General features: G+C 39.6%; 3 protein-coding genes across 4 annotated transcripts in view; all 3 read left to right on the forward strand.

Annotated features, from left to right (window-relative positions):
• Positions 1 to 3,109: 3,109 nt before the first annotated feature.
• On the forward strand, positions 3,110 to 6,019 carry rimoc1 (rab7a interacting mon1-ccz1 complex subunit 1). Its single transcript, XM_033972435.2, has 6 exons — positions 3,110 to 3,218; positions 3,722 to 3,831; positions 3,978 to 4,124; positions 4,580 to 4,711; positions 4,832 to 4,946; positions 5,041 to 6,019. Exons 1-6 carry the CDS (start codon positions 3,125 to 3,127, stop codon positions 5,274 to 5,276), a joined length of 834 nt encoding a protein of 277 aa, XP_033828326.1. The 5' UTR covers positions 3,110 to 3,124; the 3' UTR covers positions 5,277 to 6,019.
• A 60-nt stretch (positions 6,020 to 6,079) lies between these two features.
• fbxo4 (F-box protein 4) lies at positions 6,080 to 12,679 on the forward strand. Of its 2 annotated transcripts, none has more exons than XM_033972433.2 (7): positions 6,080 to 6,348; positions 7,523 to 7,791; positions 7,875 to 8,101; positions 8,884 to 8,959; positions 9,043 to 9,206; positions 10,328 to 10,539; positions 10,623 to 12,679. In XM_033972433.2, the coding sequence occupies exons 1-7, from the start codon at positions 6,196 to 6,198 to the stop codon at positions 10,713 to 10,715; spliced, it is 1,194 nt and encodes a 397-aa protein (XP_033828324.1). In that variant the 5' UTR covers positions 6,080 to 6,195; the 3' UTR covers positions 10,716 to 12,679. The 2 variants fall into 2 exon arrangements, with proteins under 2 accessions (XP_033828324.1, XP_033828325.1); XM_033972434.2 differs by having other exon boundaries at positions 10,331 to 10,539; positions 10,623 to 10,991.
• Positions 12,680 to 21,625: 8,946 nt separating this feature from the next.
• The window catches only part of ghra (growth hormone receptor a), a 48,189-nt gene continuing 44,979 nt past the window's right edge, over positions 21,626 to 24,835 (forward strand). Inside the window, exon 1 of the mRNA XM_033973140.2 lies at positions 21,626 to 21,973. Within this exon, the coding sequence (XP_033829031.1) occupies positions 21,918 to 21,973 (56 nt within the window). The 5' untranslated portion in view covers positions 21,626 to 21,917. The remainder of the gene's footprint in view (positions 21,974 to 24,835) is intronic.

Raw genomic sequence — 24,835 nt, forward strand, 5'->3', positions numbered from 1 at the left:
TGCTGTTTTAAACGAGTCTAAATGTAGTTAGTACTGATTTATAAAAGCTAATATGGACTTCTTTTTTTATTGGAGTTTCATTTTGAACATTTTTAGTCAAGCTTGGACGTGCTATGAAAATGGGTCAAAACATACATATTGGGGTAAAACAATATATATTTAAAACAACATTTGTATCAATATTTCCATAATCTGCTCGTGACCTGCAGCCGTGTCACCAAACAGTTTTGCGTCTAACCTCTCCACTTCTTAAAAAACTAGGTCACTTTCTCCTCCGTTTTTAAAAATCCTGCTTCTGACACTAACTCTTTATCACAGTTCATCATCTCACACCAAACATGACACACAGTTGTCCTACAGAGCGCAGATGGAGAGGCCTTCTCACATGTGCTGACGGACCCGAGCTCCACGTCCGGTTTGACTCAACAGCAGCCGGAGCCAAGGACGCTTCATCCGACCACTACAACTGACGCACGGCTCAAACTCTAAACAGACCACACTGGGAAGGGAAGTCTGAGCCGATACCATCGCACTGTTTACTTGGCACGTACACTAATCTTATATAACACTGTAACCATCTCAATTCTTCTGATCGATAGTAGTGTGGTCAAAAAAGTCCAGATTAACCTCCTGAGACCTGGCGTCCTCATCTGTGGACAACACATTTTGGATTGTTTAGGCCACAGTGCAAATTTTTAGAAGAACAGCAACAAGAACATGTTCAATTTTGAATATTTCTAAGAGTTTAGAATATTTTTTTTGTTTATTTATTTATTTTTTATTTAATTATTTTTATTTAATTATTTTATTTTTATTTGTTTTTATTATTATATTTATTGTATTTTTATTTTTATTTTTTTATTTACTTATTTTTTTTATTATTTTATTTGATTAAAGCTCGGGTCTCAGGAGGTTAAACCCAGATTTGAAATGATCATAAATGGTCAATGGTGAACGGTCACATTTTTATATAACGCTTTTCCACCTTCAAGGCACTCAAAGAGCCCCCAGTGTGCGCAGACACTGGGGGCGAGGTGGGTTAAGTGTCTTGCGCAAGGACACAACAACAGCATTGATCTGTAGGACCTGGAATCGCACCGCTAACTTGTGGAACAGTGAATCTGACCGATCTCTCAAAGATGTTTTTGTCAAAAGCAGAATTTAAACATTCAAACTTCAGATCAGTGCACAATCACTCCGACACTACCAACTGAGGCACTGAAATACTGAAAAAAGAAACATAAATAGGATAAAAATGCACCGTACCAGAAGAGTTTTCGAATGGTCTTGATCTATATCAGAACAAGAGGAAGGACAAGAATAAAACCACACTGTAATATGGAAGAAACTATTATTGTGTGCTAAAAAATGCATAAAATTTAGTTGTTTTCATGTTTATTGAATTAAGGCTTTGACTTAGGCCCTTTGACTTGAATTTGGAAAACTAACCACTCCACTTTCCACAATATAAAAAACAAACAACTGCCTCAAACACATCAACACAAAAACTATTTAATCTGTCCTAACATTTGATGAGCAGTAAGATTCACCACCCCACGAGCTGGCAGTTTGATCCCAGCTCCCACAGGTGAATAATGCTGATGTGTCCTTGGGCAAGACGCTTAACCGACCTTGCTCTCATGGTCTGTGTGGGTGAATGGGTGAGAGAGTAGGTCCTTGAGTGCCAAATGGAGGTGAAAAAGTGCTATATATAAGATTATAACAAGGCCCAGGATCGCTTCAACAAAATAGCAAAAAGTGGGGAAAAAGTTTAATTCTGGTTGTGATTTTACCAAAAATAGTGTGTTTTTTGTTTTTTTTTGTTTTCCATTTCTTTGACCATTGAGTCACTGTGTGTATTAGTCCCAATCTGTAGACAAACGTGTGTGTTCCTTGCTGATAAATACTAGTTTGCTTTCTCTCTTCTACTTCAAAGCAAGGCCACACCGAAAACTTCAAGCCCATTTTGGCAGTGCCCTCCTACCTCCAGATCCAGTAATTACAGCTCATATGAGACATCAACATTATTACTCTTCAGGACGCGGAACAATAATACCACAGTGCACTTCAAAGGGAGACTCATATTTCAAGGGAAAATACAAACTCATGGATTATGCATTACGAGGGACTGATTCAACCTTGTGTAGAGCAGCTGGGATCTGCTAATCACACAACAACCAACCAATATCAACTTTTCTCTCGCACTTTCAGAACATCCTTTATGAGCGATGACAGGCTTTAGTGTCGTTTTGTCACAAATGTGCATAATTCAAGGACGGCTAGGCTGGTAAAATAACAACAACATTTTTATCAGGCCAAGTTTTGTGTGGGTGAAGTTAAGAAAAATATACTGAGATTATCTGAGCTAGGATGGGAAACAGCATTTTAAGTGATACAATACTGCCCCCTTGTGTCGGTTTATTGCCAATAGCCTAGTCCATTTAAAAAAACAAAAAAAACAAACAAAAAAACATTAAATAAATAATAAAATAAATACATAAATAAATACTTAAATAAAAAATCGAATAGCAACTCTCCAAAGTGCAGATATAGGCACTGTGAAGATATTATTAATATACTATAGACTGTATTCATGTGTAACAATTTGCAAAGTGCACACTGTATCTTTTTTGGTGGATAGACTGATTGCCACGGGCTTGCATCCATGGTGTTCCATAGTACGGCTTTAAACATATGATATCTATTTCTATGGAGACAAGCAGGTGGACAAGCCCCAGATCAAGTTACAGGTCAGATCTTTGGAGAAGCGACCCGCGCATGTTTTTCAAGGTGTGTTAGAGCAACCTGTAATGGAATAGAGCAAAAATAAATATTGTCAATGCCACAATGTGGAATATTCCAGAAAAATAGTAACAGCAGACCCTTCACGAAACGTTAGCGTTCTTTTAACTTTATTATAGGCCAAACATAGCCTTACTGTTACAAAACAATTGCTCTACAAGTATACGTTTTATCTACAGAACGTTTATCACATATGAAAGCCAACAGCTGACAAATATTTTCTGTCTTTATTACTTATCTTTTATTTATTTTTGGCACGCGCTTTTGTGGCTTTTTCTAAACACGTGACTAATCCCAGCGTCACGTGACCTCACTTTCAGTCATGGCCGACGACTACAGGCGACAGGGCTTTGAGTTGGAGAGACGAATATTCGACCTAGACGTGAAATGCGCCAGTCTCAAAGCCGAGAAACCAGGTATTCGCTATCCTTTAACGCACATTTAGCATTTCGGGGCATTTTAGCGCAGTTCTTAGATGACTTGTAGCTATTCTACTTCATTAGCCACCAGTAAACCTAGCGAGCTAATGTTATCTCAGTTAGCTTGCAACTATAGCAACAGCGCTGTGTGATGAAAATGTTGACTAAAGATGCTCCCGTGATGTTTAGAGGACAATTATGTTGTTTGTGGTTCATCAGAGCTTAGACCAGTCTCAATTTGTTTGAGTGAAAATGTAAAAAAACTGAAACTTTGAAGATTTGCTTTGTAAGCGGGAGGTGTTTGCTAACGATGACATGATAAGACCTTATTGCGTGTTTTATATTTGTGTGCGTACTGTTGTTTATTGCGCCGTGATATGAGTGTTTACAAACGTGTGTTCATCCACATGGATGGGTTTGTATGTCGTAAATAGACCGGGAGGTAGAGTTACGGTCATGTTTCATGAGTTCACGTTTCGTTTTTGGTTTGATTGTTTTAGACGATGATTATCTGCAGAATGCAGCCTCCATACTCGAGAAGTTGAAAAGCTATTTCAGGCACGGAGGAGAGAGCAGCACTCTGTCCAAGCTGCTCCAGGATTACACACAGGTATGGAGCAAAAATGCGTTGGGCTATAAAAATGGCACAATACACACACTGTGTTATTGTTTTTCTGGCTGGTGACAAAGGGCATTGTGCTATCTGCTGTGACGTTGTTATACAGCTCTAACAAAAACTTATTTGTGATTCTTTAGGTGATTCTTGACATCACGTTCTTTGAGGAGAACAGACTGGTGGATCTTGAGTTCCCAGAGGAATGTTCACCAGGAAAAATCCAGCAGCTTCTTCAAGATTTAACTGAACCTGAGGTTTTGGCTGGGAGACTGGCCCCTGGTCAAGAGGTGAGTGTGTCAACAGTGTACTGCTAAGCTCTGAAGAGCCACTACTGCCACAGTCATGGGTTTTCAATACGATGTTCATACTTGACTTTTGGTATCTGATGACACGGATACAACCCAATGTCAGTGCAGAGACTGGAATCAAAATACACAATAACATAAAATAAAAATTATGTGTCAACAAATATTTAGCATTAGGAAGTAGTACCTTTTGCAACAGCATTTGATAGTTACAAAGTTACAAACACTGAGACATTCTAGACTCTACATCAGACTCTACAGCAGTTTCCAAGTTGTAAAGTTCTTCTCTGTCTTGTCTACATTGTCCATTCAGCACATTGTTATCCATGGAGCTCCTTTGTGCTTTTAAAGTCCAGACTTGTCATTTCTTGCAGTGTTTTATTGTTTTAAAGTATCTTGGACTCACTGCACTCCATGAACTCCTTTGGTCTGTGCAGGTGCAGTCTGTGCTAGGCCTCGAGTTACTTGAATGCCTTTATTGGAGACGTGGAGCTCTGCTGTACATGTATTGCCACACTCTTCACCAGAGAAAACAGTGGATTAAGAAAAACAAGGACACATTCCTAAAGGTGAGCTGTTTTTTTTAAAAAATACAGTTTTGGACTTGAGCAGGACAGACTTCATTTGTATGATTGCTATAATGATAATTCGGTTATAAGTAGTTGTTAAATCCAGTCACTCTGCTCCAGTGCATTCAGGAGGGAGTGCGGTACCTGATGAGGATGTTACAAGTGAGGAACTCTGTGAAGCTTAGCGATGGGGTTGTCCTTCATGACACTACTACAGCCAACTTCCTCTCTGAAGGTAAACACACAAGTATTTTCCTCCATGAGGACTGAATGGTTTGGCATGACATCCAGAACACATTTACTTCTGTAAATGTCTTCTTGTTGAATAGGTGTCTTCTCAGACACACATCTGTTGACGATGATGTACATTGGAGAGATGTGTTTCTGGGCTGTGAAGTACGAAGACTGCAGTGCGGATTCAACAGAACGCAAAGAGGACCGCCTCCAGTTTCGGGACATTGGCACGCAGATTCTTAATAAATATGTTACTGCATGTGAGGGCCCCTTACAGGGCCAGGGCTGGAACACCGAAAACGCTAAAGAAATCCTGAGTATTTTGCAGTGAAACAGACTGGCTCTGTTTGGTCGTCAGTATTGAAACGGTGCCAAACCCCAAATACAAAAGTGATTCCATCAAAGGTGGGGTCCAAGTATGTGAGAGTCTGACTAAAGGCATCGGGAGGGATCATTAAGTTCAAGTTTAAAAGTTAACGTTTGCCAACAGCCCCAGCCAAAGCAGGAGAATCAGAGGTGAGAGAGTTTTAACATTTCAAGAAGGCACTGTGGAAGTTTTTTATTTGATCTGCCCTGCTGAAAAGGCTACTTACCCTAGTTCCAGACTGTTGAGCAGGGCATTTGTTTTGCTCTAGGAATGTGTTTTAATAACATAAATATTAATATAAAAATGTTAATATAATATTGACCTTCATTTTTTTAAAGATTGTTACAAGTTTAAAGATAATCCAGCTTGAAATGAGACATTGCACAGTAACCTTTTTATTTATTGTTTTGTTGCCATTTTGCTATGCTTTTAATATATAATAACTGCATACATATAATTGTATGTGTGTCTATGAGAGGCAAAGAAGAAATGTCTGAAAAGAACTGATGTATTCAACCTTTGAAACATGTCCACTTTTGTTCAGCTTTGTACAACACATTTGTATTTCCATCTGATGCAATTCCATTTTCTGTAATTCCATTCGCTGTCACTCAAAATATTTCTTTTCCTGTTTAACAAAAGAGAGGGTAATTGTGTTTGTCATTTTTTATGTCTTCGTTGACAATAAACACGAGACACGTTGCTAATTCGATCAGAGTTGTGGAGTTTGTATCCGACTACATTTCCCATAATTCCTGGATGATGTCAGCCATGAGGAAGTACTCTGCCATAACACACGTAAACAGAACTGAGTTGGGGTTTTTTGTCCGTCTGTCATGTTGTGTTAACCCCCCAGACACAAGCTGCGTGTTATTATAGTGAAATGGCAGGACATGTCCCTCGTCTCAGTGAGTCTGTGGTGATCCGCAGTCTCCGGCGGCTCCGAGACCGATACTTCCCCGAGAGCAGGCCGGTGACAGCGGCTGTGGACACGGAGCAACAAGACTCTCATCTGGGCTTTTTGGAAAGTTTACCGGTATGATTAAACATTCACCTAACATTCACTTTTATACAGACTAGGCTCATATGGCATTTCTCTCTCAATAGAGGTCATGCACTGTGATGCATTTTATTTGAAAAGTCCCCCTCCACGTCCTGACCACAGATAAGGCACTGAGGCGGAACTATGAGCAGCACAACTGACCCAATGCGCTTCTTTAATTGTTTTTCTGACTCATTTTATCCACGGAGCTGCTGTTTTCGCCCCACAATAATTAAATCTTCAACACATGGATTCAGAAACATGTTTTGTTTTGTTTTTTTGTTTTTTTTTTTAGGAGAGAAAGGTTTGGTTTGTGTGATTTGTGTGTTATGTGTGTGATCCAAAGTCCTTTTCAGTGATACATGAGCGTGTCTGCAGTGTCCCTGTTGTTCAGCTTTTGTTGACTGTTTTTCCTCTATTGATTTGATTTTTTTTTTTTTTTTTTTTTTTTGTTAACTGTTTTTCCTCTATTGATTTCATATTTTTGGTTTTAAATGTCAGATACAAACTAACTATTTAGCAGAGTTGTAGACTTTTACATTTATTTAGATTTTTCTTCACATTTTGAGCTTTTACAGATGAAAAACCTCATTGCTCACTATTGGCAGTCATACTTTTGCCACTTACTAATACAATTCTTAAGGTTGTGATTTCATCTGCATAATAATAAATCCTGGTTTGGTCCTTAATAAAAGTTATTATATACTGTACTGGAAGCACCTATGTTGGCATCACTAACCACAGACATAACCAGCACGATATGGTAGTGAAATATGGTAATAAAAGAAAAAAACAAGATTTGGCCTGTGACAAATGGACACATGCATTGTTATAGCCCTTTCTTCATCCAATGGGCATTCGGGTGTGTTCATATACATCAAAATTAGTGCTAAAATGGGACTAAACTCAGAATAAACCTGACAAGACTAAACCATGTCCCCATCAAACTAAAATGGACTAAACTAAACCAGTGTGAACCCTCCCAAATGCATTAAAATCACCCACACAATGAAGGCAGTAGACGTTATGCTCTGGAAGGGGTGGAACGTGCAGAAATTCAAACCACCAACCTTTGAATCGGAGGGTGAAAGGGGTAGTGCTTGTGTGTCTTTGCTGCTCACATCCATCTGTAACCTAAAACACAGACTTAACATAAACTATGTAACAGGTTGACTTACAGTTCCTGGTCATGACCTTTCTCTCCCCGGCTGACCTCTGCCTCCTCGGAGCTACATGTCACTACTGGAGAAGGATGGTGAGAGACCCCCTGCTCTGGAGGTTTTTCTTACTCAGAGATCTGCCTTTCTGGAACTCCATCGATCACTTAAGCATGCCTCAACTGGAGCTACTGCATGCTCCTCTGATTGATGAGAAGCAGAGCCTGGATGATCGAGAAGAAGGGGTCGACACTGAACCTAAAGTTGACTACATGGCAGAGTGGGTAACTTTTTGGTACATAAATGAGAATAAACTAAAGTGTAATGATATTCACTCTAAATGAAAATAAATACATCTTCCAGGTACCTCAGAGGCTCCCCCTCCTGCAGGCAGCAATGGCTTCCCTCTGTAGCGCCCTACAAAGTGGTCACTTCCTTCCTTCAGTCTCTGGTGGTGTCAGCTGAACCACGCTACGCCATGTTTGGACCTGGTATGGAGCAGCTGGACATGTCCTTCGTCATGCGGCTCATGCATTCTCCAGATGTGCTTCCTGTGTCAGGCTCAGGCCCACCTCGCAGACAGATCGATGGTGAGATAGCTGCAGCTTTGTTAGATCACCAGCAGATGGCATGATTGGGACAGATTTTAGACACCACACTTGGCAAAAGCATGTCCTAATATCCATAGATTTAATAGTGATGATAATGATTTGTTAATTTCGAGCATTGACCTAGGATAATTTTTCATACTTGTCTAAAAAGAAAAACAAAATGCATGAATCCACATATACAAAATGTCTTTAAACTAAAGTGTCTGCTTGAAAGTGGGATGAAGTCCCTGTGTTATGCAGGTAAAATACATTTCCAGTACGCTTCCTGTACATGCATTATACAAACTCACTAATCTCATAATATTAATATTCACAAACATTCAAATGTACATATCCAAGGCACAACTGGTGGTAACAATAATTAATAAATAAAGTCTAAAGCTTCTATATTTACAAGTACTTTGTAAATCTAATATTATTTAGAAAACGTACTTAACATTTAGTTATTACAGCTGTTTAAAGCAATACATCCCAGACCCTTGCCCGTAAATACCCAAACTATAAATACTCGATCTGCTTGAAGTCTGATAGTTCTCTTCTCCACTCAGCGTTCTAGGGTAATTTATGTATTATAAAGGAAATAACTTATTTTCCATTAAAACATGTCTCAATTAGTAGTAAAACTGTATATTTTATCCTTTTGATGTAATGTTTTGGGTATTTTTATAAACAAATAATTCAGTTGTATTATTGTTCCATTGTGTTATTCTATCTGTTATTCTTCTGATATTATAATTGTAGTATTGTGCCTCTTTTTGTAGGTATTGGTTCTGGTATCAGTTACATGTTCAACAACCAGCACAGTTTCAACATTCTGACACTGTACTCAACAAATAGGTACAGTTATCTTTTCTCTTTAAGCTGCTTTTTTAGTTTCCTATTTACCTTTGTTATTCTAATTTCACAAACTTTGTCTACAGGGCTGAAAGAGAAAGGGCCAGGACCCAGCATCAGAACGTCGACAACAAGCTCTTCACAGTGGAAGTAGATAACTCTGGAGTCACGACGTACAGTCCGACTCCACATGTACAGCGGGTGTGTCAGGTGGTCGACGGCTTCATCTACGTGGCCAATGCTGAGAGAGGTGGGGTTGGATGCTTTCTAGTGCCTTGATTTTGCCTTGAGGGATTTTCTGGTATGCTTTGAACACTTCCAATTTAAGTTAAGTGATTCATAGGCAAAGGAAGGTTATTTGTATAGCCCAGTTCGTACACATAGTAATTCAAAGTGATTTACAGAATAAGAAAGACTTTAAAATCACAATACAAACAAAGCAAAACATAAATAATCATCATAAAATTAACATTAAAAGAGACAAGTGCAGAATAAAAACCTTTCGGTCGTATGCACAGCTAAACAGAACCATTTGAAGCCTGGATTTAAACATTGTCAAAGTAGAGGCCTGTCCCACATCTTCAGGAAGACTGTTGCAGGTTTTAGCTGCATAAAACTGAAATGCTGGTTCCCCATGTTTACTCCTGACTCTGAGGACTTCAGGGACTGGCCTCCTGCTGGTGCCCAGAGTGTGAGATGTTTCATATGGAACTAACATGTCAGAGTTGTACTTTGGTGCTGGTCCATGGAGAGACTTTTTCACAAACAGAGCTTCTTTAAAGTCTATTCTCTGAGCCACAGGAGCCATAGACCTGAGCACACGACTTATGTGCTCGTACTTCCTTCAAACAGTTGTTTCATTTTATATCTAATCAAATAAGCACATGGTTATCAAAAATATATATTACTTAAAGAATGACAGATCTCAGAAGATAATCAGGGTTTGGTCTGGGAAACTGCTGGGACTGTGGTTGTTGTGGGGCAGCAGTAGTTCTAGTGCATACCGCTGTTGTGTCCTTAGGCTAAACACTAACAGCTGATGGTGGAGATTGACGGCCTCATTTCAATCAGTCTGCTCAAGGGCAGCAGTGGCTTCAGCTCTAAAAAATGATATATATTATAAGAGATTGGCAATTCCAGGACAGAAATGATCCAAATGACTCTAGTGAAGGTGTGTGTAGTTTTAAAACACAGTGGAGCACTTCCTGTATTACCACATGACATCACAAAGTGGAACAAAGTGTTTTCTGTTTGCGAGAAGAACTCAGCCAAAATATGCAGAGTTTGTGATCAGAAAATAACATAATATAGGTCCTGTTAATAAAAACAATAAACATTTGTGATTACTCCCCTCCTCTGTCTCCTCTTCAGCAGATCATGCTGAGAATGAGCCGGCTCAGATCCAGGCTTTATTGAGCTCATCATGGGGCTCTACATCCAGGCCGCTGTTGGTGCTGTCCTGTGTCTCCAGAGAGGACAGAGGACCAGAGGTACAGCCTGGTGTGAATGCTACTACAAACAGAGTGCCCTGTGTTTACATGGCAAAGAGACTGGAGCTGACCACATTGGATAACCCCTGGATGGTAAGACAGGAAATTAACTTAAGCTGATGTTTTGGTAACACTGGTGACATTGTAATACTGTGAATGTGACTTTTCTTTCTCAGGTCCAGGATGTAGTGGTAGAATCACTATCAGGTCTTCTGGATGGCATTTCCTGGTTATTGAGGTGCTCCGGTGTCAAACTACACAATAGATAGTTTTTACACATAGACATATTTACTACTAAAGATTCAAAATAAAGTAGATAAAACACATCCAAACTGAAAGTAGGATATAAAGGGGGAGTGTAAACTAAATATTCAATTGGACAACCTTGACTTATCTGGAGATAGCATTGTCATTTTTTTGTGAGTTTTTCATCATTACTGAACAAATCCTGTGGACATGTTTTTGCACTATATACTTTGTGCACTTTTTTGTCACTTTTTGTAAAATTGTATGAAGTAGATTCTATGTAAAATTCTTTTTCTATAATTATTGTGATTGTTTTATTTTTAGCATTGAAATCCATATATTTATTTACATTCTAATGCTGTTCGAATAACATGATTTTGGCACACAGTCAGGAGGTATGTACCGCAAATGACACCTTAGAGAAACTGAATTTGCTTTCAGCTCTGCAGGCTCATGAGGCTTTCAGCTCTTCTCACAATGGGAGACGCTTTCAGTTAATGGCGCTCACCAAATCCTATCAGACTAAAAAATCTCTCGTACAATCAGAATTTTATTTCTGACTTCAGATGACAAGTTAATGCACTTTTGGGAACTGAGCATTGTTCTAGTCCCTACATAGCAAAAAAAAAGTCTGACCTTTACCTCCTCCACAGAATCCCTCCTTTAATCGTAATAATTACTTTCACAGATGCCTTTTAGAAATGAAAAGGACCATGATTGGTGCAATTTATATGCATTAAACTAGTTGGAGGCGGCTGATAATGCCACTATGAAATTACGTCTTGACAAAACGTGAAAGTGAGTTTAGCTTTCGTTTCCTATGAACCATGTTTATTTAAACACATTTTGTAAATAAATGGGTTTGTTACCTGGGAACTGGTTTTAAGGGCAGGTTCAGATGCCAGAGAAAACATTGACAAAGCCTCTGATATTGCACTCTGATCCTGAGTTAGGATGGACCCACCGGTGAGATGAGCAGCTAGGATCTGGATGTTTTGTGCAGTTATTTGGGTCACAAGCCCACTCCCGGTTTGTTTATACACAAAGTAACATTCAGTTTGTCTCTGACGCAGCAACGACAAGGGTGTGGGGTCGTGGGTTATGTTTTGGAACGGACGCAAGTGCTAGACTCCCAGCTGCACAATCACAAAGCGCCCCATGGGGATTACAAGTCACAAGATCTTCAAATGGACTGACCCGGGACAGTGCATATAAATCTTGGGTGGGCCTTCATGAAGTGAGTAAAAATAGTTTGATTAGTACAGTAAATATAATTAGGGGTGGGTGATAGAGCAAAAAATATATCTTGTTCTTTTCAGAGCCAGATCACTATTTAAATTTTTTATCTCAATTCATGAACACTTCTTTTGCCTTTATATGGTAAAGCAGGGCTGTCCAAACTACAGCCCAGGGGCCAAACGCGGCCCTCAGATCTATTTTTGTTGGCCCTTATGCCTCCTCCTAAATAAGCCCAATTGATCAGGAAGTATTTTTTACTACAAACTGAAGAGATTCTACTTCTATAACCCAAATAACATCAAATTGCATTGTGACACAGACCTAAAAATAATCTTCCAAGTCTTATTAAAAGTACAACGTCTCTGTCAAACCTGTGTTTAATGCAACATTTGACTCTCTGTATCAACACTGGTCTGTGGCCCTCCGCTCCAAATGTGCTTCAGTATACGGCCCTCAGTGAAAAAAGTTTGGAAAACCCTGTGGTAAAGTAACCCGCACCTTCTGAAACCTCATACTTGACTATGATTGGTTAAATCCAGCTGTCACTCACTCAGAGCTTTACAGAGGGTAACAAATAGGAAAGGGTGTGGGAAGAGGTTTTGAGAGTGCACTAGCCTCCTCTAGAATGGTCAATGCACCCCCATAGTTCCCCAAAAGATTTTTGTCCACATCCAGTCTTTACTAACATGTTCAAAATGAGACTCAAGTAAAAAAAAAAAAATGCATAATAGCTTTTATAAATCACTACAGAGGCTGCAAACTACATTTAGACTTTAGATTTAGCAAGGCAAACATGGTAGGAGGTGGGGTATGCTCCATTGTAAAAAAAAGGGCCTAAATTAACATATTAAGTGAGGACCCACATTGAAAACCTCCTTAGCTCCCCCTTAGTTTTAGCGCCAGCCCTGATCACCCCATCAACCAGCCGAAAATACCATTCTGATTTAGGCGTAAAAAAAAAAATCTAGTAATATCGTTGTACTTGGTGGGGTGCAGGTCTCTTAATTGTATATTTGAGCCACCAGTGTAACTATGAGCATCAAACAAATTACTGCTAAAATGCTTTTGACAGAAGATATAGTGTTTATGCGCCACACTAAAAGTTGGCCGGATGGAAGATGGATCGGAAAACTGGCACCTCACGACAATCCCGTTAGCCGGTTCTGTGCAATTTAACAAGCCAGCGTTTAACAAAAGTTTAATGAGAGAAAGTAGCAGTGAAAGGTCTTTTATTTGACTGTAATTGCTCTTATTGTGTGCATGTGTGTGTGTGCGAGTGTGTGCGCGCGCAGCCATTAAAGACATTTTCAAACGGTCTGCTGCTTAAGGCAATGAGGGGGAAGAGCCATGCCCCATTACTCTGCTCATGTATCAGCTTATGTAACTGGAAAATGCATCTGTCTTGTGCTCTGAGATTTTGACGTTGTTGACTTCAGTGTTTTGGAGTTTCAGATTCCGTTTTTGTCTATTATAAATCCAAGTTCAAGGAAATAATTTGTCAACATTTGTCATAACCGTTTTTGAGTGGAAATGAGAAATCTTGGCCTAAGGCTTTGTCCCATGTGCTACATTCACTGTAACTAGATAAAGCCTTTTTAACCGTACAAAACAGGAGAACACTCTTTGATCTCAGTAATAACTTGATTCAAATCCATTAGTTTCATCAGGGAGGGCATCTGCTTTCATTCATATAAGCATTCATGATCTGATCTAGGTGATTTTAAAAATTACAAAACATGAGGGAGACGTAAATTGGCCGATGCTCGTTTTCTAGATCATTTGAGAGGGACTTGTTTAACAGCAGAAATCAGCTAACCCAGGGGTGGGCAAACTACGGCCCGTTGGGTTTATTAATCCCGCCCGCCAAACGTGACCAATTTATATTAAAATAGGTAAGGGTAAACATTCAGCTACATCAACCTTGTTTACGTGTATTTCTCTTATTCTCTTATCAAAGAAAAGTGGATAGTGAGTGCTGAGTGTTTAATATGGACAACAAAATATTTTTTCACCGAAGTCCCATCAAAGTACCAAGCAAAGAAGCAAGCCTTTCTCCGAAGGTAAGTTTTTAAAAGAATGCATTTGGAAAACAATTTGTACAATGGGCCTTGCATGTTCATGCTTTGCTACATGTTACAGGCCAAATCTCAAATATATATCCTGGTCCGGCCCCTCTGTCAAATTTTAGAACCATTGTGGCCTGTGTGCCAAAAAGTTTTCCCACCCCTGAGCTAACCTGTAGTAGTTCCAAACACTTACCAGAGCTTCAGACAGAGCAGTGCCTCCAGTTAGCTTTACCCCACACTTCAAAGTATGTTGCTCACTTGAAAGATATCAATCCATCCACATAAATAAACTGTGATAAACCATAATAAATCCTGAATCCCAGACTGTGATCCAGACCCTTGATCTACTGCTGACCCCTTGTGGCAGCGTGTTTACTTAGCACGGCTCAAGCCATCTTTACTTTCCGTGTTAAAAACAACCCAATAGTCGCTCGGCACACAACGCTGCAATCAACAGCTGTCTCCCACTCCTCTTCTTCGCCCTTCCTCTTTTCATTACCGCTAAAACCCTGATTGGTATTCTGCGACGCCTGCCCACATTTACGCTAGCCCTGAAAAACATTTGCATGATGCATTCACTGATTAGGCAAAGCATGGGTCTTAATTGTGTTGTTTTGCTCTTGGCTGGGCTCTCATGCTGATACCATCTTTCCCTTTAAATCACTTCAATTTCTCCGCGCCACCTCCCACTGTTACATATGCCGGTTAGGGGACCAGTAGTGGCATATGCTTGGGAAGTCTTATTAGGGAATTATTTGTAAATCACTTTGACCCTGTGCAATAAAATCACAAGAGCACCATGATCCGGCCTTAAAATCGTCCGCTGATGTCATTAGCGTCCACCCGCGAGCCTCTTCTCCTCCATCCTAATCCAATTGCTCGGAGGGTTCTGACATCTTTGTGAATGGCCTCGCTCGGGGATGGGAAACAGGCTTAAATACATTACAGGTGACACAAAGGTCGGTACTGTGTGTGCAGTAAAAAAAACAAAACACACAGCCCCTCACATGCCGCTCGACGCAACTCCAAATGTCGACTAGAAAAATATGTTATTTATTTCATTCGATTCATTATGAAATCGTGTAAACATGTTGTCATGATATATACTATATCTATATGGAACAATCATTTTTGGGAGTCTGTTTTATTGTGTGTATTGTTTTCTACTTTTTGTTAGTACTAGTTGGGAAGTTTTTGTTCGTTTTCCTGTTCTACGATTAGATTTGAGCTTTGTGATTGAATAAATAACTTCTATGACTCATTATACATACAACCTAACTACTTTTTTAACTATATTGTACGTTTAGAATAGTTTTTTGGGGATATTTCTACTTTAGGATCATTGTGTCAGTGGCATAAGTTAGTTTCAATGTTATCGTTTATTGTCTATATTTTATTTTGCAACATATTGATCGTAAAAATGTGTTATCGTGACACGCCTGCCTTTTGATGGTGTTAAATGTTGAACTTTTAACGGATCCTGTGATGTTCCACAGTAGGGCATAAAAAAAACAAAAAAAAACCCAATCTATCACCATGGAGACAAGCAGGTGATGCTCCTGCTCTGACGTGTGGAGGAGCGAAGGGAGCACAGTGAGAATGTTCGTTTTTTGATGTATTTTTTAGCAATGAAAACACCAGTAATTAAATAAATGCAAGATACATACAAGTTTAATTGCATTCCTAGCAAAGCAATAACATCGCCATGGAGACGAGCAGGTGGCTTACCCTCCACCAGAAAAGTTACATATCGCACCTTTAAAAACTTGCTTTACTCCGTTAAAATTACACCATAAACAAAAATGGTCCAGACTAACGTTTCTGCACAGATCACTCATACGAACTGCTTTTGTCAAGTAATACGTTTTTTCTTATTAGTAACCAGTGGTGGAATGTAATGAAGTAAAAGTAGTAAAGTACAGTGTTTGAGTATACATTTTAGGTGTAGAGTATATCTTTTACTTTTACTTCACTACATTTGAAAGCAGGTATCTGTGCTTTCTACTACACGACTTTTTTTGAACTGGACTGACAAAAGTATTTTTCATTATATTTTGAGACCCACCGAAAAGGCTGAGGATATACAAATAATACACAAATATACAAATAAAAACAGCTAAAAAAAACCCCCTACTGATTCAATTGTTTCTGTTGGACAAAATTCAGCGGAAATAGGCAGCCTTATAAGACCTCAAAATACTCTAAATACTTAAACTTTTTACTCTTTAAGTACATTTTTAAACAAGTGAATTCATACTTATACTTAAATTGATGTTTTCACGTGATACTTTTACTTTTGCTTGAGTATTTTTTTGCAATGGTATCTGTACTTTTACTTAACTTCTTCCCCCACTGCTGGCAACATTGTCAAAAAGGTGAAAGCTTATCTTATATTATATTTATTATTATCTAGTTATTTGTTTATTAGTTGTTTATTATTATTATAATACATTTTATCATGGAAAATGTGCTTGTGCTTGTGCATAAAAGTAGTCTACCGGATCCTGAGTGGACCAGTAAAATGCAATCACGATTTACTGTTTTATAAGGACTTGTGTACTTGTTTGTTTTGTTTGATTTTTTGTTTGTATTGAATTTTAAACAGGGCGCCCATGAAAAACAAGAAAATCATGGCGTAGCTATTTACACTCCTTTACTTTTTAATTGACATAAAACAAAAACGGATGAATATTTACGGCGCTCCACAATAGAAGTATTCAGTATCACATAATCCCACAATTAAAAATGTAACCTTTTAATGAACAGTATTAACATGAAACAATGGCAGTGATTTGTGGCCTTGTGTGGATGTCTGCTTGTGTTACTCACGCTGATGCTAAACCCAACGATGGCGGCGCGGAGCTGGCCTAACCCCGATGCGACCTGTGGACCAGATGAATTGTTCCGCTGTCACATCTGATACAGAGGAAGCCCCTGATCACTGGAACCGCGCCATCGCAGGAATGAACAGCCCACAACAAAGGAAATAACGCAGCAGACGCCCCCCGGCCTCCTCCAATCACAGCTCTCTGCAACATCAAAAACAAAGGGTAAGGGTTATCAATTATAAAGCAGTCATTGTGTCAATACGTTCTGGAGTTTGATATCATAATCGCAGATGGTGGACGAGGGCCTGTCGAGCTCTGTGTGGGACGTTTGCTGTTGTTAGAGAAGTATGAAAAAAAAAAAAAAAAAAAAGCATAAACGTGGAGCCTTATCAATATCTATTTGGGATTGGCTCCACAAACTTACCATATGAATCTCATGGTTTAACTCCTTTCAGCATTTACGCCTTTTGGAGTTGAAAAATGGCACCTCTTTGTGAAGTAATTTTGTTTACTTACAGAGAGGATGTTGAGCTTTGTGCCAGTTTTTGTTTGATGAGGATAAAGCCAGTGATTACAGCGATATTACCCATAAAAAATCTTGATAAATCTGTAATCTGACAGTTAAACGGCAAATTCCACCAATTCTGACCTGTTTCCAGGGGCGGCGCTAGGAAGGAGAGGGGATGGGGGGGGGGGGGGGGGGAGTGTTCAAAATGAGACTACAATATAAAAAAAAATCCATATTAGTTTTCATAAATCACTACATTGTTGTACACTTGTTTAAAACAGTGAGGCAAACGGGGTAGGGGGTAGGGTGTAGGGGGTGGGGGTTTTGCTTGCCTCCATAAAAGACTCTAAATTAACATGTTAAGTGAGCGCCCCCATTGAAATACTTAGCGCCCCTATAGCTCCTTTAACCAGAAATGTCCTCCGCTGCCCCCCTGTCCCTCAGCTCAGTTTAAACTACATAAAAGGATTCTACGAGGTTTTAATCTCACGCAAACCCAATCAGTAACAATTCCAAAATAAACTTTCTGCACAACAGCACCCGGTAATGACACTGTTAGAGTCACTACTTCCTGTCCGATTTGATCTCTATGGGGTTTTGCCGAGTCATGGTAAAAGTTATAAATATTTAAAGATGACGACATGTTAAACACCGCACAAATAAAATTAATACTTCACTGAACGACAATTCTGTGTTTAGAACATTGACTGTATAAATAAATGGACATAGCTAACGTGCTAGCCGCTGTGCTCCAAATAGGAAGTGATCAAGGGCGCACTTCCAGCTCCATCAACTGTTGCCTCCCCCCTCTCTGTAACTGCTGCAGAACCTCGTCATTTTGATCTTAAAATGTTCGTATTAACCCACTCTACATGATCCTGGTATTTTTTTATTTCACTGTTGTTTCTGTAAATCAAGATCTGAACATTAATAACAGACAAATCAGGCGCTTTCTTTCCCAGAGGTAGCGTTAGCAACAGGTTTGATTGACAGCGTTGCTAAGTGCCCGCTCCCTACTCAACCAGCGGTGTCGGCGGAAAGGGGCGTTACCTTCAAAAATCTCGCTCCGGATTGGCTCTTTGGTTGCTATGATACTTGCGGTCGGAATTCCAAATATGAAACTCCAAATTTGCCGCTATAACTGCTAGCCTTGATGAGCTTCATTTGACTGGAGCCGAACGCTAATGAAGACGTCAAACTCCTTTAGTCCTTTTCTTTATACTGTTAGCGGTTTAGAAAGATGGATATTTGTGCCTCAGTGCTAACGCTAATTTTGAGGCATAATAAATACTAAAACAACACCACAGACTGAAGAATTCCACAAATAAAAACAAGTGGGTAGCCTTTATTTTAATTAATTTGAATTTTAATAGGTTGTTTATTTTATGATTGCTAATTTTAATAAACGTGAGTGTTAGCTTTGAGCGGATATTTGAAACACAGTGAGCTAACTAGCATGCTACTGTGTACAGAGCGTATTATGTAAATGAAAAGGCGCTGACACAATTTGTAAACAATGTCTGACGCGTGTGTAGCATTTCGCTCTATGCTAGCTGCTAATGCGGTGATATATGAATTTATTATTGATATTGGAAAGAGGGAAGCTTTGGAAACCCTGACCTATAACTTGTTGTAATTGAGAAGAGGACAGCAGGAAATAAAAACACTAGGATGGCTCACTACTGACAGGCCAATCCCATCTTCCCCGATAGCGTCACAAATTATGTCAAGTGTTCACTGGAGCATTGACACACAGTAAAGAAATCACATGACCAAGAAAATACTGACCATGAATCACCGCTGGTTTGTTTTACGGCGTATTCCAGATGACCCTAGCCCCTCTACTACCATTATAAAATATAGCACATACATCTGTCTTCTTACCTGATTGATACTTTGAAATCAGTTTAAAAATATGTCACTTACTGGAACATTTATTTGAAAAACCTTCTGAACTTGCACTTTCGCTCATACATGAGTCATAGGCTTATTACTATTGAAATAACAATACTTTTGGTTTCTCTTTTCCCACAAATTAAAAAAAGTGTTATGTGAGTATATGAACATCTGTGTTTCTTGCACAGTTCCATATAATTTAGTTATTCAAATGTTTTGGTCTTTTCTTTGCAAATACCACAACCTGTTCAATTGCATTAACTCTAAATGTTGAATCTCTTACTCAAACGAAGTAGCGAAGTAGTTTCTCAAATACTGCACTTCTACCACAACGAGATAAATAGTTGTTTTTATTTTTTGTGAATACAGTGCTCTTCCTAAACGTTTGACTTCTTCTTGAATCATAATAATAAATACAGTATTTCAGTTACATTTTTTGCTACTCTGTCCATTTCTAATACAGAGCCAACCATTTGCTTCTGTTAATTTTGATGTTTAGGCTTTTGAAATGGAAGTGATTGTGCAGAGCAAATGTGAAATATGTTTTGGAACATAAGAGACCGTATGCAAAAAAACACAAACCTTTGTCTTACTTTTGCTTGTCTAAAATTGCAGAGAAGTAAGCCTCCTATCTCAGTACCTCTGCCTAATCACCTGAAAGAAATATTCCAAGCAATATTCATGTTTTTGTCTATAAAAGTGACCTTTTCGTAACCTTCAGATGGGTGGGGCAGGTGCTAGTGTTCGTCTTCAGTGATGGGTGGGTCCGGTGCTAGTGTTCAGTCACGGGTGGACCGGCAGTAGTGTTCAGAGTTTCCTCCACTGTATATGAATAATAAAAAATCCAAATAGGGAAAACCCCATATTTACTATTCTAATACTGAAAATGTGCTCATCAACAATATTCATTTTTACCTGCCTGGGCCGCCCCAACCATATTTAAATAAACTCTATGTCGTCTTCGCTCTTTTACTGTTTTCCAAAAATGATTACACTCATAACTCAGCCTGGGTTGCCACGGCCTAAACCTGAGGACATGGAGCACATATGAGTTTTTCTTCGTGTATATATGGGCTCACTTACCTCCAGAATTCACTCACTGAGGTGCAGGGGCTGTTCTTGCTCTGATTAATGATTGGCTGCAGGCGCTGGGGTTTAGGTGGCGAGGAATCAGATCAGACAGTGCTCTTTTTGCACTGAAACTGGCAACCCAAATGAGAAGATAGACGTGAGGTCCATTCTGCTTTCTGACTGGAGAATTATCTTGAGAAGCACATTAGACTAATTAAGAAAAAAGTCAGCATTTTAGTTGTTATCAGTAAAATTTTAACATGTTTACCTCGTATCTAGGGACACAGATAGGCCAGGTTTAAGACATTTTAAATAAAAATCTTAGAATGAGGGACATTTTGTCACTATATAAACGAACACAGGCCTTTAGGTAACGTTTGGACCACTACTTTCCGCCCCTTGACTTGACAGAAGCTGACAAACGAGATGTGTAAGTAAATGCAGCATGGACCTTTGGCTGCATAAGCACATTCTTGAGCCAGCGCGCGCGTAAAAGAAGCTCCATACATCCAACTTGTGCAGAGCTCCAACAGCTGGCTGCTTGTCCGCTCTCCTCACGTGCGTAGGCGGGGCTTCCTGTTTCTAATTGATGGCTTTTGGGTCGGGGCTTTAGAGGGTGTAGCTGTCTGCTCTCCATTCTCGGACAGCTGAAGTTCTGGGCGAGCCCCTCATGGCGTCACTCCTCCAGTGGGCCCTCCACGTGAGCCCACATAAGACAGAAGGAACTGGGCCATGGTTAACAGTGTAACAGACGACGCTAAGAAGGCAAAGTCTGTTTCACTAGAGAGTGTAAATGTAAGTCCAATCATGTTAATAATATATTTAGTTACAGTTAAAGTTGTGACGCAGTAGGCTATAGGTAACGTGGATTAAAAGGCGCAATATTGTTAGGCCTACACCATATTTCAGACAACAGATACAGAGACAATAGGCCTACAATTATATGTTCATCATGGGCTTATCTAACTGCAATAAATGTGTTTTTAATTAAGCAGTTTTGCATTGAAATTTGGCTGTATAAAACCAGTTCCTTTTGTGCGTTATGGATAAGTTACACCAAGTTCCTTTTGTGCGTTGAGGATAAATTAAACTACGTTGCTTTTTGTGCACTCTGAATAAGTTAAACCATGTTCCTTTTGTGCACTATGAATAAGTTATACCAAGTTCCTTTTGGACTGGATAAATTATGCCAACTTCATAAAACAACTAAAAGTAAAGTAATTCCTTAGTCCATATGAAGTAAAAGGCTCGTCAGTGTAATATTGTGGACGTTATCCTGGTGGTGTTTGGCTGTCCTCGTCTTCCTCCTGAGCGGGCTGGTGGATTGCTGGCAGAGGAGGGCGCTTCATCGCCATGTGAACACACAAACGGGTCCAGTCTCTGCGAATCCGAGCGAGTGCGAGCGAGTGTGTGCTGGACAGGAGCTCTTTACCGCGGCCAACGCCATGAACCTTCGCGGCGGCAGCAGCCCACAAACCCACAGCACAGGACCACAGCACGCGAGAAGACGTTTGGTGAAGTAAAATTTGGACTCGTGCGCTATTCTAGTTTGGGGCCGTGCGAAAGTGAAGACGCACGAGTTTTTGTGACTGTGCTCGCGCTGACCATCGTGGGAGCATGTTCTGTGGAGCGAATCCGCGCTGGACCTCTCAACTTTGTTACCCACTTTCAAGGTAAACGTTTTACACAAGTCTTTCAGTGTTTCTTCTAACGTTTGATCACCGCGTCAACAGCCCGAAGCACACAGTTTAGCACTTTACGCATGCAGCAGGAGAAAGTTGCAGAACTTTTTGGGCATTTGGGGAGCAGCCTTCTTCTTCTTGCTCAAGCGTTTGTTTATGAATCTCAAGCCATTTAACACACTGGGCACCGCTAAACATGCAACATATCCGTGTGAAACATTGTGACATTTTACGCACGGAGATATTTAAAGAGTGTGAACGCAGATGCAGTGGATGTGGGGCACGCTCACAGCCCGTTTACCTGCTGTTATTAACAATATTTAGTCATCTCTGTTCAAACCTATGTTTACTAGAACTGGATGGGAACTTTGACAAACTGCAGAAAGATGAGCTATGTTGTTTTCTGCTCCATCCGCACTGTAATAACCTATAGTTACACAGATTACACACACACTTATTGACTGATCTATAGATAATCTTGTTTTTCACCAATATGAGATGCAACAGAACAATCTTTACTTTTAAAACAGCCCCAAAGGTTAAGGTTTAAAAACGGGTCAGCTGGGGTTGGAATGTTTGCCCACTGATCCGAGGGTTGGTTTGGTGGTTCGAATCCCGCTCTCGGTGTAATCCCAGCTCCCACAGATGAATGCTGTCGTTGTGTTCTTGGGCAAGACACTTAACCCACCTAACTCACCTCGTCTCCAGTGTCTGTGTATGCTGGTGTATGAAAGTGTGTGTGAACGGGCGAGCGGTTCCTTGATTTAAAGCGCTTTGAGTGTGTTGAAGGTGGAAAAGCGGTATATAAAAATGTGACAATTCACCCAGTTTTTATGAGTTAAGCTCGGCTGTTTGCAGTACACTTATTTTTTGATTATTTTTTGGTCAGAAACGTAATTTTGGCAACAGACAAACATTTGAAAGACCAACCCATAGTGAAGTTTTATTACACATTATGGATGTTAATTGCTGTTATATTAGACTGTACTAGATATACATGCTCATTTGACATATCCATTGAGTAAAGCATCTGTGTCTTTCCCTAATGGAATGTGTAGTAAATGCAATTATACTCAAAGATTTCATATAGAGATTTCTTACAGCGCTGTTCATATTACCGTGAGTCTACAGCTGCATTGATTTAACCAGGCCTTAGAACTACATCTCTTTTTGTGAGTTTTATTGGGCAGGTTGGAGAGGACGCGTGCATTTCTTATTTCATGGATGTAGTAGATGGCTCTGGTGGTACGGAGACAGGTCAGGATTACAGGAGGAGCAGGGAGGATAAGTGCCCCCCGCAGACACGGCTTCTCTGTAGGTGGCGTGAGGAGGGAGGGCGGCGGGGTGAAGCAGCACATTTTAGATTAATCCCAATTTTTTGAAAGGTAAAACGGAGCGAATATCAAAGCCTCGCGATTATGGGTGCGTTCACAGTTACCGCATTAATCTAGGGACTAAAGTGAAACTAAACCAAGACTAAACCAGGACTAGAACAGGGTCAAACTAAATCTACACCCAGAATTAAACTGAGCCTAAACCAAGATCAAACCAGAACAAGTATAAATGATAATGTAATGGCACTATGTAACTTTACAGGGGGAAGGTATGCTACCTCTTTGGCTCCGTGGTGATGTCGTTATGCCCAGAATGTTCCACAATGTTCCCTTGTCTATGTCCATGAAGACAAGCAGGCTTTGTTACAGCTCAGATCTGTGGAGGTGATCCCACTCCCAGTATATTTTTCACTGTGTATTTTCGAGCAATAAAAACACCTCTTAATGGAATAAATGCTACAAAGATAGATGAGTTTAATGCCATACTGTGGTTTCTACTTCTCAGCAAGGAGATAACAAGTCGGTGAAGCCTACTCCTGAAAAGTTCTGCAGTGCAACTTTAAACAGTATAATATCACCACACCTATGTAAAAAATGTACAATGAAATAAATGTAAATCTTGTATTGGTTTAATTTAGAAAAGGGTAACTGACATTATCCTGTTTTAAAAGTGCACTATGTAACTTTTCTGGTAGGGGGGTGTCACCATGAAACTATTATTGCGTTGTCTGGAATGTTCCACAGTACGCCATTAAACTTATCTATCTTGGTTATTCCGTTTCATTTAATTTCTATTGCTCAAAAATTGGAAAAAAAATGTGCTTTGATACAACGAGTGGGCTCGCCTCTCCACAGATCTGACCTGTAACATGGCTAGATGACGTCAGCTGCTGTCTCCGTGTCGATATGTTCAATGGCTGAAGAATATTCTGGAAAGGCAATAACATTTCAATGGAGACAAGTGTGTAGTGGGCCCTGCAACAAAAAACGTTACATTTGGAACCTTTAGCTTATTGTGAAAGTGCTATACAATGATTTAAATATTATTGTTTATCATGATATTTTCATAATTGATATATCGTACTTGAAAATGTGGTATGATGACAGGCTTATTTAGCAGTTCGTATTTCAGGTTGGTCTCTTTTCTTTCATTATCTTTATTTATACAGGGGAGCCCAATGAGAGCACTTAGACTCTTTTACTCTTTTTATTTTTAATGAGCGCTCTGTTTAAAATATAATACAAGAAGATAATTAAACAAAACCGCACGCATACAAGTCCATACAAACATTATAAACAGATGCAGGTGTATAAAAGTTCTAGATCATTAAATTGCAGTTGTGTAACCAACGTATCCAGTTTTGTTTTGGTGTGTATTCCATTTTTGTGAAGCAAATCAACTAAAAGCCTCTTTCCCGTCTCAGTTCTGGTGCAGCTCGTCTTTAGCCTTATGCAGTGATGTGACCTGGTATGAAATTTTCCGGTATCAATGATCAACAAGCAGGTGTGGTGTACTGGC

The sequence above is a fragment of the Periophthalmus magnuspinnatus genome, chromosome 9, assembly GCF_009829125.3.
Source record: "Periophthalmus magnuspinnatus isolate fPerMag1 chromosome 9, fPerMag1.2.pri, whole genome shotgun sequence".
Classification (NCBI taxonomy): domain Eukaryota; kingdom Metazoa; phylum Chordata; class Actinopteri; order Gobiiformes; family Gobiidae; genus Periophthalmus; species Periophthalmus magnuspinnatus.